Source organism: Epinephelus moara, chromosome 18, assembly GCF_006386435.1.
Source record: "Epinephelus moara isolate mb chromosome 18, YSFRI_EMoa_1.0, whole genome shotgun sequence".
NCBI classification, from domain to species: Eukaryota; Metazoa; Chordata; class Actinopteri; order Perciformes; family Serranidae; genus Epinephelus; species Epinephelus moara.
In genome coordinates, this window is record NC_065523.1 from 10,457,781 (window position 1) to 10,473,201 (window position 15,421).

General features: G+C 39.5%; 2 protein-coding genes across 3 annotated transcripts in view; one reads left to right on the top strand and one right to left on the bottom strand.

The window, feature by feature from the left end:
* Positions 1-7,535: 7,535 nt before the first annotated feature.
* On the bottom strand, positions 7,536-11,919 carry LOC126405787 (zinc finger protein 768-like). Of its 2 annotated transcripts, none has more exons than XM_050069715.1 (2): positions 11,663-11,919; positions 7,536-10,770 (listed from the first exon to the last, which is right to left on the bottom strand). In XM_050069715.1, exons 1-2 carry the CDS (start codon positions 11,853-11,855, stop codon positions 9,737-9,739), a joined length of 1,227 nt encoding a protein of 408 aa, XP_049925672.1. In that variant the 5' UTR covers positions 11,856-11,919; the 3' UTR covers positions 7,536-9,736. The 2 variants fall into 2 exon arrangements, with proteins under 2 accessions (XP_049925672.1, XP_049925673.1); XM_050069716.1 differs by lacking the exon at positions 11,663-11,919 and adding an exon at positions 11,359-11,486.
* The window catches only part of LOC126405788 (trafficking regulator of GLUT4 1), a 29,105-nt gene continuing 25,373 nt past the window's right edge, over positions 11,690-15,421 (top strand). Inside the window, exon 1 of the mRNA XM_050069717.1 lies at positions 11,690-11,825. The gene's annotated coding sequence lies outside the window, so the exon portion shown is untranslated. The remainder of the gene's footprint in view (positions 11,826-15,421) is intronic.

Here is a 15,421-nt window from a genome sequence, read left to right on the forward strand (position 1 = left end):
GTTGTTTGCCTCTGTGAACCTGACAAGTTGCAGTTAGTTTACATCCATTTCAGTGAAAACATGGATGCTTCACACACATCTTCCCCCAGGCAGCACAGAAGATCTATTCAATCAGCACAGTTTCAAGATTCACACCCAAGATTAGTGTCACCAATTCAGTATCTGACAGAATGTCTCCCCTTCTGTTCCTGAAAACTGACATTAAATAATGGCCAGGAAAAGTGTTTCTGCGGAACATTAGCTGGAAGCTGACCATTGACCTTTTGGATATAAAATGTCATCATTCATCATTTTATACTGTCAGACATTTATGTAAAATTTTGTCATAATTGGCATATGAATTCCTGAGCTATGGCCAAAAACATGTTTTGTGACCTCAAATTTTGACCTTCAACCTTAATCCAAGGCCTTTTTGAGATATCGCCTTTACGAAATGAGATGGATGCACGGTCACAGTGACTTTGACCTTTGACCACCAAATTTTAATCAGTTCATCCTTGTGTCAAAGTATTTGTTAGTGCCAAATTTGAAGAAATTCTCTCAAAGTGTTCTTGAGATGCCACGTTCATGAGAATGCCATAGATGAGGTCACAGTGACCTTTGACCTTCCCTCACAGCCTTCTTCTGATATCACCTTTACAAAATTATCCGTTCATCATTGTCTCAAAGTGGATGTTTGTGCCAAATTTGAAGAAATTAGAACAGGTTGGATTACTCTGAGCAGCATGCCCGGAAATTAATTAAAACTTTTTCCCTGATGGTCTAAGTAAGTTGTTAGTCTGTCGCAAGTTGCTTTTTGAAAGTAAAGTCGCTAAGAAGGGGTCTGAATGGCAGGTTGTTGTGTGTCGGTTTTGGCAGACAGCTGCTAACCCCTCTTCCCAGTGCTGCAAACTGGCACTGAATCTTCTAGTGGTACAGAGTACTGGACTGTACTGGCCTAGCTAACTCTTGACTACACGTTGTTTTCAGTGCCAGTGGCTGCGCACATGTGAGTTGTCGACGGTGCGGCGGTAACAACGTGTGTGTCGGCTTCGTCGAGTGTACCTAGTGTAGCACGAGGCTGGTATATGACAACAAAAAGACGGGGACCTTGACACTTAAGAGGGACATGTCGAAGGCTTGCCATGGAAAGAAAGATTAGAGTCAGCCTTCAATGTCCACATTTGTATCCTTAAAAAAATGCAGGGTTTAAACTGGGCTCGGGCTCATAATTACAGTTAAAGGAACGGGGCGGGCCGGGGCGGGCCGGGCTCGGACAGAACATGCACGGGCTCGGGTGGGGTCGGGCTGGATTTTTTTTTGGCCTGATCTAAGCTCTATAATCTTCACAAATGAACACCACTTTTATGATTTTTGAAAAGCAAATACAACTGCCAGATGTAAAAAGCTAATGCTAGGCTATAAATGAACTACACCATAGTCGCATGGCTTCAGCGTCACCACCACAATGAGGCTGTAAAGCCATGTTTGGTGTGATGATGTTCTGGAGCTGGAGCCACTTGTTGGCAGCTGTCTTTTTAAATGTACACACATGTAAAAGCCTCAAAACTCATTTTCTGATGTATTTTATGTCATAGAACAAAGCATGAAAAACTCTTAAGCTTGTGTAAACAACAGACCTTATTTCGGGCTTCTAACCATGACAAAAAAACATACTGATTTTGAGATGAAGGAACCAAAAGTGCAAAAATGGTAACTCATTTCAGCATTTTAGGACTCAATCATGCACCATTCTATATATTGAGAGGGCCCTGGGTTCAGGAGTCTCAGCTTGACACACAATGACTGATAGCTGATGATCAACAACACCGAATGTAATTAAAGTTAATGTGTTACTGGAGATCATTTTCAATATAACATTAGTTTTTAACCTTATTAAAATGAAAAGACTAGGGACACGTCCTTGGATGGAGTGCTTTATTTTCCATTTAGCACTAGTAACATGCAGAACATTACAGGGAGACCTACAACAATTTTTATGACCATTTGGCAAGTTCAGGGTTTTCAATTGGCGACTCGATTTTGGCACCACTGACAGGAAAGCAGTCTGGAAAAGCAACAGCAATATTTAATTTTATTTATCCATGCAATTGTTTATTTTTTGTTGTTCGTTGTTGTTTATTTTCTTTTTCTTTATTTTGTATTAAGTATTTTAAAGGCAGTGAAATGTTCCAGTGTTTCGGCTATTTCAATAGATGGAGGGTCTTCAAAGGTGCTAACGGTGAGGGACTCTCACCATTGTACGTTTCAGTGAAGTGGTTTATCCACTGATTCAAATACTCCAAAACAACAAGAACATTCTGTAGTTTCATGAGAAATCCTTGTATTTGAATGTTCGCTAAGCTCCACTCTGACGGATAAGAGATAATGACAACGGTAGCACGTTCACCATCAAAGTTCACATTATATGAAACAATGGCTCCTTGATTTCAGATAGAAGGAGACAAAAGCAACTCATAATTTCTAGCCATTGATCAACAATATCACCTTAAGTGACATCTTTACCAGCTGTCGCTAATTAAGCTAACGCTCGCTTCATGAAACGACTTCTTAATGTTTCTAGCTGACTCATTCTAAAATGTGAACCTAAGAAAAATAAATAAATAAATAAATAGAAAAAAGATATTGATGGCTTTACATGATGTCATGCTAAAAGGCTGAGGCTAAAGCTAACAGGTATCAGGTAAAAAAGTAAAGTACTAGGTATTAAGCTAGCAGATAAAAAAGAGCTGAAAAAATAAGGTGCAAACTCTAAATTTGTACTGTACATGTTTTAAATCTGCTTATATTTATCCACACGACGTTAACAGCACTTCAAATCAAGGTGGGGGGATGAGGGGGGCATGGTGCCGACAGGAGCGTGTATACCATTTCTTACCCTTGGTGCATTTTGTTATGCATCATCTTATGTTATACAGCATCAGAAAGACACATAAAATATGAGCCACTGGCAGCTTTCATCTAAGACTGTACAGGCGTCATGTTTCAAATACCCATATCGGTCAAACCCTTATATAATCTAAATTCTGTCATATCATTTCTCTGCTCTGTAATGCAAGAATAATATTTCTATTGCACTCCTCAATGAGACTGTGAAAAAACAAACTGCATCCTATTATTGCCATGATGATGATGATGATGATGATAATGATATTTCAATACAAGTGGTTCTTCCTTGGTGTTGCATGATGCAATATGTTGATATACTTCTTTATATCTCTATACTCCCCCTGCCTGTTTTCTAACTCAAAGTGTTGAGACATGATGAAACATTCAGGTACGGCTCATGTTCTAATTCTTGGGTTTACAGTGTTATTGTTCTTCTTTAATGCACGACTGAATGTATGAATGTGGCTTTCTATACAATATCGTTGAACTGTTGTTTACACTGATCTTGTGCTTTACAGTTGTTCTTACATTTATATCAGGTGTTTTATGTACGATACAACAATAAATTTGGAATGCAACACAGACAGAGAGGCGAGTTTTGGTTTGTCCCCATGCTGTTGTGCTCCTCGGGTGAGCGGTTCACTACTGCCCCCTACAGCCAGGAAAGAGGACTACAACTGCAGCTTCACACTTTGAAACATCTGAACACAGTGTGACTGTTCTGCAGCCATCTGACTGTGTAATAAATGTACAAAAGATGGGAAGAATTTTCACTTACTATCACACTTCTAACACCAACAGATGGCCTAAACTATATTACTACATTTCTAGTTTCTATCAGGAGGCAGTGTTAAAAGTTGCAATTGCAAACTATAAAGATACTCAAATAGAAGTCCTGCATTAAAAAATGTGCTTAAAGTACAGCTATTAAGTAAATTTTAAGGAAATAAGCAAGAAAATAAAAGTAGTCCTAATGCAGATTGGCCCCTGTCAGTTTTATATTATTAGATCATTATTGAGGTTGTACTTTGATGTTGTAACTTTGTCAGTGAGGAGCTAATTTACCTACATCTTATACTGTTGAGTGGTTTTATCTATAATAAATCATATTTTAGAAACTGATCATGTGAAATTCTAATCTGAAAAGTAGGTAGTATCTACAGCTGTACAACAGATGTAGTGAAATAAAAAGTGTATCTTTCCCTCCAAGATAAATAGAAGTGGGATAGTGGTTTAAAGCACCACCACTGTCAGACTTTAACACTTCAGCTCAATCCTGAAGTGGTTGCTGAGGTGGTGATAAACCCTCTAATCTGACACCAAAACAACAAATACACAAAACATTCCACTAAAAAATCCCTCTAAAAGCATTCTTGTCTCTAAATAACTGATTTCAAGTCCTAAATAGGCTCCTTAGATTATTGTTCAGTTAGAGGATTCCCATTAGTTAATGCATGGCAATCTGTTATAAAGAGAGGAGCAGATGGACCTAAACGCAGGACACAGACTGGTAATGATGGAATGATTACTGGTTCCAGGGAATTAAGATGGATGAGTCCGGCTGGTGGAAGCAGAGGATGAAGAAGAGAGCTGGTAGCTGGAGAAGTGGGGCATTAAGGCAGAGGAGATGGTTGGGTGTGAGCGTGGCAGAACAGCAGGCATGCAGGCAGGCAGGAAGAAGGAAGTGAGGCACATCTTCATTGTATTGGTTTTTATACACCAAATTGTTTTTTTTAATCTATTGTCTTAAAAATTGTGGGTTTTTTGACTTGTCTGTTTTATTTTGCTGCCTTTGAGAAGTCTTTTGTAATGTTGATCAGGAAAAGTGATCTAAAAACAGAGTAAAATTATTATCACTGCACTTTGCATGCATGCAGGCTATATAAACATGGACAACCAACTGAAAAAATACCATGTCATTACCAAGGTTAAAATTAAAATTTTAAAAAAGGAATAGAGGCAGACACAAAGGTGAAACAAAATGTTTGTCACTTTGAGAATGGTTGCTCATGCTTAACCTCCTGCCTTCTCATATTTATTGTCATGAATCCCAATCTGTATGACTGTATGAAAATAACTGTTAACATTATGCAAAATTGAGCATAGTGTTAGTTCAGGCAGGAAACGATGTCAAGCTCAGCTCACCTCCCAGCTATATCAGCTGATCTCAAGCAGCCCAATGAATTGATGGAGCACCTGACTGATGGAAGGGAGTCGACTGATAGATCATGATTCCTTTCTATGCAACCAATTGGCAAATCTCATTCAGGGCGCCCTATTTGAATTGCTCTGGCCTGCCTACTGTTGCTGCTTCCTCTGCAAGCTGCTTTGCAATCTGCCTCCACCCCAGCTCCTCCTTTTCAGGCTGTGTCCGACTTATCAATGTTATTTCTGTTTGTCATTGATGCTGCTCTGTTCTGTTCCTGGGGGGTCTTTGCTGCTGCTCTCCCTGCCTAGGCTTTCCATGTAGGCGAATGGAAGGGCAGAGAGGTGTGCTCTCTCTGCCTCAGGCTTTCTGTGTAGGCCTCGGAAAGGCAGAGAGGCCCCAGAACAGAGCCATACCACCAAATATAATACTGCAAATTTAAATAAAGTTTTCTTTGACTAAAATGGTCCTGACAGAAATAGGTATAATGGGTTAGGACTACAAATCTACTACTGTATCTGTCATGGTCCAAGAATTTGTTGTAATATATTTTCAGTTTTGTTCTTAAAGTCAGTCTCCTCATGTGTCATGTCTTGTGTTACCTACCACCTTCGTCTGTTCCCTGCCTGTTTTCTGACACATTTGCCTTCAGTCAATCTTGTTGGTCCCTCCATGTTTCCATCCTGTCTTGTATGTCTTGTTTGCTTCACTCGTGTTCCCTACCACACCCTCATTGCCAGCCAATCTCTGTGCTTCCCTCCTTTGCTCGTGCCCACTTACTCCTGCTGTGCCTTGTTTGTGATTAGTTTTCAATCAGTTTTTACTTGTGTCTTTCCCATTGTCCTTTGTCAGTTTGTCTATGTTCATGGTGTCATTTCCTGCTCAGTTTTCCCTGCCTGTGTCGGTCTCTCATGTTCCGTGGTTGGATTGCTTCCCAGTGTTTATCCCTGTGTTCATCATGACATCCTGGTTTGTTGTTAGTTTAGTTTTGGCTCTTCTTTCATATTTACTTTGTGTTACGTATGCCTGCTGTATCGTCAGTTTTGTTGCCTGCCTGTTTGGAGGTGTTTTACCAGCCACATTAAAGCTTGCTTTTTGTTAAACCCACCTGCCTGCCCGCTGTTCTGCGTTTGGGTCCTCATTTGAACTGAACTGTGACAGCATCACCATCCTTAAGTTTCAGACATGTTGAATGAAAAACATCATCGAGCCAAAAACTCTGTGCTTGAAAGACGGACTTCTGTGTAAGTATGCTGATTATGATCTTGTAGATTCATGGTGCTCATTGTCATTATGGTTATACAAGTGCAACTGTGTGAAATATTTTTGCTAAGAGATTTAATTAAAGGTAAATATAAAAAACAATCTTACAAGCAGCTCTCTCAGAAAGTTTTCTTGGTCTTCCAGACCTCAACTTGACCTCAACAGTTCCTGTTAACTGCAATTTCTTAATTACATTACTAATTGAGGAAACAGCTAACTGATAACACTTTGCTATCTTCTTATAGCCTTCTCCTGCTTTGTGGGCATCAGGTATTTTAGTTTTCAGAGTGCTAGGCAGCTGTTTAGAGGAGCCCAATGGGTGCTGTTTGTTGGAGCAAGGTTTCAGGGGTCAGAGTACTTAAAAAAAGCTTTGAAATTTGCATCACCTGGCCTTTCTGTGAACGAGACATAGCCCTTACAAGCTAATTATGGTCTGAGACCCTGGTAAAAGTTGTCTGACAGCTCAAATGTCTTGAGGTGCCCAAACGTTTGCATGCCACTGTGCATTCCACCACTGGAAATAATTATGAAATAGGGTCCGGTCATAATTAAGTAACAACATTTAGTATTCTTAGAGGCTGTTGATGTTAATATATTGATTATTATAATGATTGTTGTGATGTATTGATTCTTCAGTCAACATCCAGCGCTGACTGTACAGGTGAGAAGTTCACACTCTCCATTATCACACACCTTAAGGTCACTGAATGCCTCCTGAAACTGTGAATAAACTAATCAATACAGACCACAAGAAAACAATCAATACTGTCACATCCTGCTGTAAATGGAGACACTGCAGAGCTGACTCTGGTTCAGCCAAAATATTCAGCGTGTCAAGTGGCATCCACATGAATGCTAGGACCAAAGGCGTCCCAGCAGAATATTGTATTGTAATGAGATGATTATTCATTTGACCAGCCAGTGGTTTTAATGTAGTGACTGATGGGCATACTTCTTCTTTACTGCAAAATATTTGTGTTCATTTGCATGTTTTTTTTTGAATATCTGTCGAGTTCAGATCTTGTTTTCTGAAAATAAAGATCAATCTGTCAAAAAATTGAAATTGAAATTGAAACAAATTGGACAGGTAATCCATTAATTTAAGAACTATAATCAGTAGTGAACATTAAGTGAAAGTAATTGTGGCAGCACAAAACACAAGTGAGGAGTGTGCACAATTCTAAATATGTGATTTGATAGTCAGACAACAGAAATCAATCAACATTTTAGAGGCACAACAGTTTCACTGAACATTTATTTTGCCTAAAAAAACAAGATGTTTCACATCAATACAAAATACTGATAATCACACAGAAAAGATCTACACACATTCACACTGTAACTGTTCCTGTCTGCTAACAGAGAAAATGTTCATTCTTGTTTTCTGTGAATCGTCATAATCTGCTGTTTATCATTTCTGCAGTATGAAGCAGTTTCCCATTATGCTTCATGATCAGCCATCTTCACAAACATGAATATTCTCAGGCGGCAGATCAGACAAAGTTCAAGCTGTCTAACACTGATAAAAAAAGGAAAATAAATAATATATTATTCTATTTTTAGTATTGCAGCAACCAGTCTGCTCTGAAGCAGGAAAGTCTCTTCTCATTTCAGACACAAACTCTTCAACAGTCCTTCAGTTATATAATGTGTCACACAGCCGACTGCATGTTTTCACTCTGTTGTTGATCTGGAACCAGAAACACAGAAGAGTGAAGACAGAACACACTGTGATGGATCCTCTGCAGACTGTCGTCTCATGTGTGGAGGATGGACAAGTTCAGCTGGGGGCTGTGTCTCGCATATTTGCTTAGAAGTACAACGTAAGACATAACAATAAATAAATAATTATGAAGGCATGGATGATATCAGCGCGACTGTAGCTGCCTAGAAACTGCATCCTGCCCTAATTCATAAAAACAAAGTGCACTGAAGGCTCGCAGCAAGAGGGAACAGAGAGAACAAGTCAGCAGGAATGTAAATTAGTTTACCTCATTGGCTGCTCGTTATGGTTGGACAGGTGATCGTTGCTGCAGCCACATCACAGAGCTGCATCACAAGCCAGCAGCGACAAACATGTAGTTTCTTGTGTGTTATCGCAAGAACTTTACACACCAGAATGACTGCCTCTCAACATATTAAAAGTGTATTACTAAGTTGCATTTGGCCATAATATCCACTGGCTGTTTAGGTTTACAGGTATGTTGAAGTACATGAGGCTGTTAGGTAGCTGTGACTCCTGAAATGAAATCAATGTTTGCTGCTTTAACGTGTCTTTAAAAAGGTGGTTGCTAACAGGTGGCTAAATGAGACTACACGCCGAACACTGCTTTTTACAGCCTTGTTGTGGTGGTGATGTTAAGTCATGTTACTGTGGTGTAGTTCGTTATTGCCTAACATTAATTTTTACTTTACTCATAAAAGTGGTGTTCATTTGTGAAGGTCATTTTCCCGGACAAAACGTGCAATTGATTGGAAAAATCCTGCAGGTTATTTGACAAGGGAACCAGGGTGAAACTCACTTCAGCTTGGCCTACAGTAAAATGTCCAGAGAGGCCAAGTTCCTGCACAGTGTAACTTTAAGATCCAGCAGTTTGGTGTGTAAAGACATTGGGCCTCATTCACTAACAAGATTTTTCATAAATTTGCTCTTGAGAGAGGTCCGAAGAAAAGTCTACGTTAGAATTGTTGACATCCATGCTCTTATAAAGATGAATCCCATTGTCCTCACAAACTGAAACTGACACGGTGCACACTAAATAGGGAGGAGGAGCACCGGACTCCAAACCTAAAAAAACTTCAATAGTTCCAAAGCGGAGGTACTTCTGCGGGAAGTGAACGCCAAATGAGCTGTCGTATATCATAGCATCAGTTATGGATATAAAATAACACACACAAAAGATGCATGGGATGCTGTTACTTGTTCAGAGAATGCTGTATCTGGGGACAACAGATGAAGTAAAAAAAAAGATGGTTTGATCTTAAAGATTAAGATAAGAAATAAAGTTAAAGGTATTGCCTAACACAGAAGAGATGCAGACCACGGTACTGGAGCAGGACAGGCCCGCACTTGTCGCTCTCTGCAAACACAACTACATGGTCCTAGAGGACGTGCTCATCCTCCAACATATTGGAGCAGCAGTAAACATGCCATTGTGCGAGCAGACCTAGACCTTAGAAAACACTGGTGAATGTTAGAATCTTCATGAAAACTGTGCAAGTAGGCTCTACTAAGAAATTTCTTCTTAAGAACAGTTGGTGAATGAGGCCCAGTAAGATTTTGCATGATGATACACATATTTATATGTATGTATATATTGAACCCTGCTGGCTTGTGATGGTCACATTCTATTATTAGAATAAGCATTTACACTGAGTGATGTGTCTTTGTGGGAATGCTTTATAGCCTCTTACTCTCCTTTAGTCTGAACTGACCAGTCAGGTGTTGGCCACAAAGCACATGTCCTTCTTTAAGTGTATCTGCAGGCCACTGGCGCTGGTGAAGGTCTTGGAGCATTGGACGCAGCGGTATGGTTTCTCTCCTGAATGTGTGCGCTTGTGTTTCTTCATGGTGTCTCCATCGCTGAAGGTGCGGCAGCAGTACGGGCAGCTGTATGGCCGCTCCCCTGTGTGAATGCGCAGGTGTCGCCGTAGGTTTCCTCTCTGGCTGAAGCTCTTAGAGCAGAATGTGCATCGGTGCGGCCTCTCGCCTGTGTGCGTGCGCAGGTGACGTCGCAGGTCCGCCGACTGCGCAAAGGATTTACAGCACCAGTCGCAGGCGTAGGTCTTTCTCTTCTGTTCCAGGTGGAGGCGGAGGCTGCTGGCCTGGCCGAATGCCTCTCCACAGCGGGGGCAGCGATGGACGAGCTCAGGGATGTATCCAGCTGCTGTGACATCATCAGCTGTGACCTCGTCCTGACAGGACTTCTTGTTTTGATGAGCTTCATGTCGGTCTGCACGTACCACCACTGTCCTGTTCCTGACACCTGAGTGTTCCTGTGAGACGTGAGTTTCTGTCAGGGAGTCTGTGTGACCTTCAGGTTCACTCACTTTGTATTCCTCGGGTTCACTTTTTATCACAGCAGGAGCCGGGGCCCTGGGCTTCTCTCTGAGTGCAGGAACTTCAATGTGGATTTTAGGGCCCGAGGCAGAGGGAGGACTTCGGGAGGAGTGAGAAGGAAGAGGTGAAACTTTCCCAAATGCCTCCTTCTGAGGGTCCCGCTTCGGTACTGGTTCCCAGGACTCAGCAGGCTTCTTGTCCCCTGGCAGGAGGGTCGGCCCTGGTGGCGTCTCACTCTGGACTGACAGTAGCTGCACAGAAACGACCTGCTCATGAGTTGGCTTGGCAGTGTTAGCTGCTGGCTGTCTGGGCTGGTTAAGGGTGGAGTCTGGCTCCTCTGAGCGGGGCCTCAGTTCTGGATCACGGGGTTGCTGCTCAGGAGACGCAAAACCAAGACTGGACCTGGTCGACCCTGAAACAACAGTAAATATAGCACCAAAGTCATAAACAAATATCACTGGCAGTTTCAACTGAGTGACAGTAACCTTCAGTAGGCATAACAGGTGAAAAAGTGCAGTCTTAAAGATAAATAAAAATAATTTAGTGAGGTTGCACTACAAGACTGAACCTTTACATATTTGCACTCAAAAGTCTTTTTTCTCAATCAGTTATTTTACATTTGAATTACTTGAATAACATTTATAAAATATCTTTTAAAAGCTAATTTCAGTGTCTAGTCATACAGCAGTGAGTGCTGCACAGCCCTGAATAATATTAAAAATGTATACATAATTCTCTTTTAATGCAAACATGAATGACTGGCAGTCAGCTAAGACTCACTGAATTCAAATTTAATAAAGAAAATTTGCAAGTAGCCCTAAAACTTAAATCTTCTGCGTGTCACGCCAGACTCCATGCGATAATCTAACAATTAACTGAAATACCGTTTAATGTTCAACATAGAGCACATAAGCACAGCGTTATTAGAAATTCTGAAACCATAAATTTTAATGGTTAGTTCAGCATAATGTTAGATGATCCAAAAAGCAGAGCTTCTCACTTTTAATAATGTAAACAGTTTTCGGACCCTCCTCTGCGGGTTGAAAGGGAAAAGAGGAAGTAACAGAGAAACTGCTACGAAAAGTCACATTTGTCATAAAATCTGGACCGAGTGGGCTGATGTCGCGGGTGCCGAATTGAAAACCGGCGTCATGACTACACGTAAAGATTTTGAAGTCCGTGTTTTCGCCGGTATTAACGTAAATTTCCTTTGAAAGACTAAACCGCACTTATTTATCAAAGCGGTTTGGGACGTTGTTCTTTCACAGTTAGACTCGGGGCTAGCAGACTAGCTCGGCCCTTACTCAGCCACTCCGTCTCGGCCTCCAGCAGCAGGATGTCCCGCAGCTGCCTCCGCAGGCTCTCGTTCTCGCGCTTGGTCCTGGCGGTCTCCTCCCGGTACTCGGTCACCGTGTCCTCCACCACGTCCAGAATCTCCTTCACCACAACCGTCAGCCGCTCCGTCAGGTAGGCGTTCAGTAGCTGTAGTTTAGTCATTTTGGAACCATAAACAGCTGCATCGACACCGGAAACACAGCCGGACAACAACAAATGAGACAGGAAACGCTTCTGGTTGTACATCAACAGACGTTGTTCCTTCAGAATAAAAGTCTTAATTTGAAAATAAAATTCAATCGGCAACTATTTTTTCTCAATGAAAACAAAACAAATAAAAAATAGACGATAGCATGGTGATACAACACAAAAACCCACAAGACAAACTTAATGTTAATGACGAGGTAAGAACAAACACAGACAGTTGAAAATAAAATAAACAAACAAAAACATATATCAGCAGCAGTAATCACAAGTAGTACATATATGTATACTTTTCTTCTAATTTGTTTTGCTATTTTTTTCTAGATCAAACAATTACTTGATAAATAGAGAACACAATTAATTGCTAACAAAGACAAGTATTATCATTACAAGAATACATTTTATACATAAAAACTGTTCATATTGGCAATATGATCACAATACTCCTTCTCTGTACTTAGTGTGACAGTGTGAGGACAAATTATGGGCTAATTGTAGTATTCAGGTCCAGTTTGAACTCATTGTCTTGCCACAGATGTCTATTAGTTGTTGATGTGACTTTTCCTCTCAATTTTTTTGTTGTTGAGATGATTCAGTTTAAAGCTACAGTTGGTAACTTTTATGAAAACTATTGTATTTGCTGAAACTGTCATTTCATCCACAAAGTATAATTTGAGGCAGAAAGTCTGTAAAGAAACAATGATGTCTCTCCTCCTCCACCTCCTTTTGCCTCTAATAGCATTTGCCAGAATCAGAGCCCAGGAGTCTTTCACGCAGCTGTCAGTCATGTAGTTCACTGCTTGTGAACTGCAGTCAATCTGTCAAATTTTGCAGTGCTGACACAACATTAATCAATATTCTGTCACTGCATTGCCTTGTTCTGGCCTCAAATATTATACAAACATATTTTAGTGCACTGTTTAGCTGTGAAATGAGAACGTTTGTAACCCGGGTGCCATGTTGGAAATAGTTGAGCATCGCATCGAGCACCGCCTAGCAGCTGTACCAACTTTTTTATTTTACAGCTAAACAGTACACTAAAATATGTTCCTGAAAAGACTTGAGGAGAAAAATAGGCAACACAGTAACAGAATCTTGATTCATTTTTGATCAGTGCTGCCTTGTTTGACAGTTTGAGCACAGTTCATGAGGCGACTGAAATGATTGATAGCTGTGTTAAAGACTCCTCAGCTCTTATTGGTTGTTTTTGTTCATATGTGTATAAGCAATACACGGAGGCAGAGGAATGTGATATATACATATATGTATGTATATATATATATATATATATAATGTATATATATATATATATATATATATACATACATATATATAGATTATCAGATTATCATTCTCATGTGCTTCTGTGTAGCTATGGTGACAGTTTCAGCAAATGTGACAAAAGGGTATTTTTTATAGAAGTTACTAGATTTAAATACAGTTTGAACCCCAAAGAGATCAAAAAGAATCTGAGAATGTTGAAACATCTAATGAAATACATGTCTCTAAACTGAGTTTCTTCATCCTTCCCCTTCTATTAATCATTTTATGACCCTTCAGCTTTTCTTTTGCCAGAATAAACAATTAATACGTTTATGATATTTTCCCCACGGTGAGATATCATCACTCATTTGTGATTGCTTTTTGAACTTTTTTCTACCAATAAAACTATTATCAGTTCTGATGTTAGTGTTTTTATTTGTCATAATCACTCTTATAATAACGTATACATCTTGATATTGATAATAGTTATACTGATATATTTACACCGTGTGTTAGATTTAAAATGTGGTGTTGCAGCTCCTCACTATGACCACTGGAGGGCAGCTAAGACTCTAATTAGACTCGGTATATTTCATAGAAATCACTCTATTTCTAAGGTATATTTACAGGAAGCGTTTCAAAATAAAACTATTAAATGAGCTCCAGTGCAAAGAATATTAATATAAGTGGTCAAAATATTAACAACATTAGTGTCCATTTGTTGTTCATTGCAAAATATTTCATGATGCAGGGGTTCATTTGGTTTCTTATTGATACTAAGACATGAATATCAGTATTTTAACCTCTAAATATGAATGATATATTTTTAGATTCCCAGTGAAGAAAGTATGGTTGGAGACTGTGACTGGTGCATTGTTGGGATTGTGCTCTGTCAGCAGAATCGCAGCAGATGGGGACAGAAAAAGGTGCAGCAAGTAAACCACAGTTAACCAAGGCAATACAGGAAATGGGCTCAATTTCCTCCAAAATAAGAGTAATTCTATGGCATTCCTGTGGGCTCAATGTAAAAGCAAATTTAAGAAAGCCAAAAGAATTCCACTTTTTTCCACTGTAGTTTTGTCTTTACTGACTCACAAAATACAGAGAAACAAAAAGTACACATTCTCACATTTCTCACAAGCAACCTTCTCCAACTGAATCATTTCTATTGCTTCATGATCCGTTCTGTCTTGAGTTGAGAAATCCAGTTTTTCATGATTACTGTTTTTGTGACCATACGTAACAACATAAAGATATTTGCATTCTTTGAGGATACCCAGCTGAAGGTATGCAAATCTCTTGGTATACATGATTGTGATGTTAGTGGCATCTCTCATTAGCATGAGTCATAGCTTCCTTTGTAATGCCAAACCAAAGATCTTTAATTTTATTGAGGTCCCACAACAGATGGAGCCGAGTTCCTTCAGCAGCCCCACATTTTACTCTCATCCCTTATGCCCATTACAGCTGTGACAGAGTGTAATACAATCTGTTGAGTATTTTAAATTGTCTTAGTTTTGTTTTTTTGCATTTTGTTAGATGTCTGACCAAGAAATATCATCTTTTTTGTGGAGGTTCCTGATTCATTTCACTGCGCAAGCATGAAATTGCTTGTTGGTGCTTTCATTTTAATATTGTATAACATATTTTAACTGTGTTTTATTGAACAAATTGTGGTTGAAAAGAATGTTTTCATATGGGAAAACTCTTTAAGATGATGTTATAGAGTGAAGTGATTTGGGCATTTATTTTTGGAATATTCTATTCTGTGATTATTTTTTTAAAGGTTTTAAAATACTCATTCGAGACATGTGATAAATCTCAGTGATGCCTTTATCTTTTATTACATTTCAGATTTGGATTCTGCCATAGTGATTGATTTATTGAGGTAGTTGTGTTACCTCACTTACCTACCTCACACTACCTCACCTCACCGTGTGCACTTTGTTCATCATTTACCTTTGTTTAATCAGTGCTTTCTCATGTTTCTCAACTCAGCCTGCATTCAGTCTTGTCAGGGGTATATTTACCGTTTTTGTGTTGAAGTCTTAAAAAGTGGAAAGATTTTTATTAAAAATGTGACGAACAGAAGGATACAGCAAAGAGAATAATACACAGCAGAACATGGAAATCTAAACATCACATTAAATCAAATCTTTTGAAAAATTAGTTAAATTAAAACATTTAGTCGAAAAATATGAAAATACACCACAAACATGAGCGATAGGTATATTAGATATTGGAGGGATATGTGCACAATG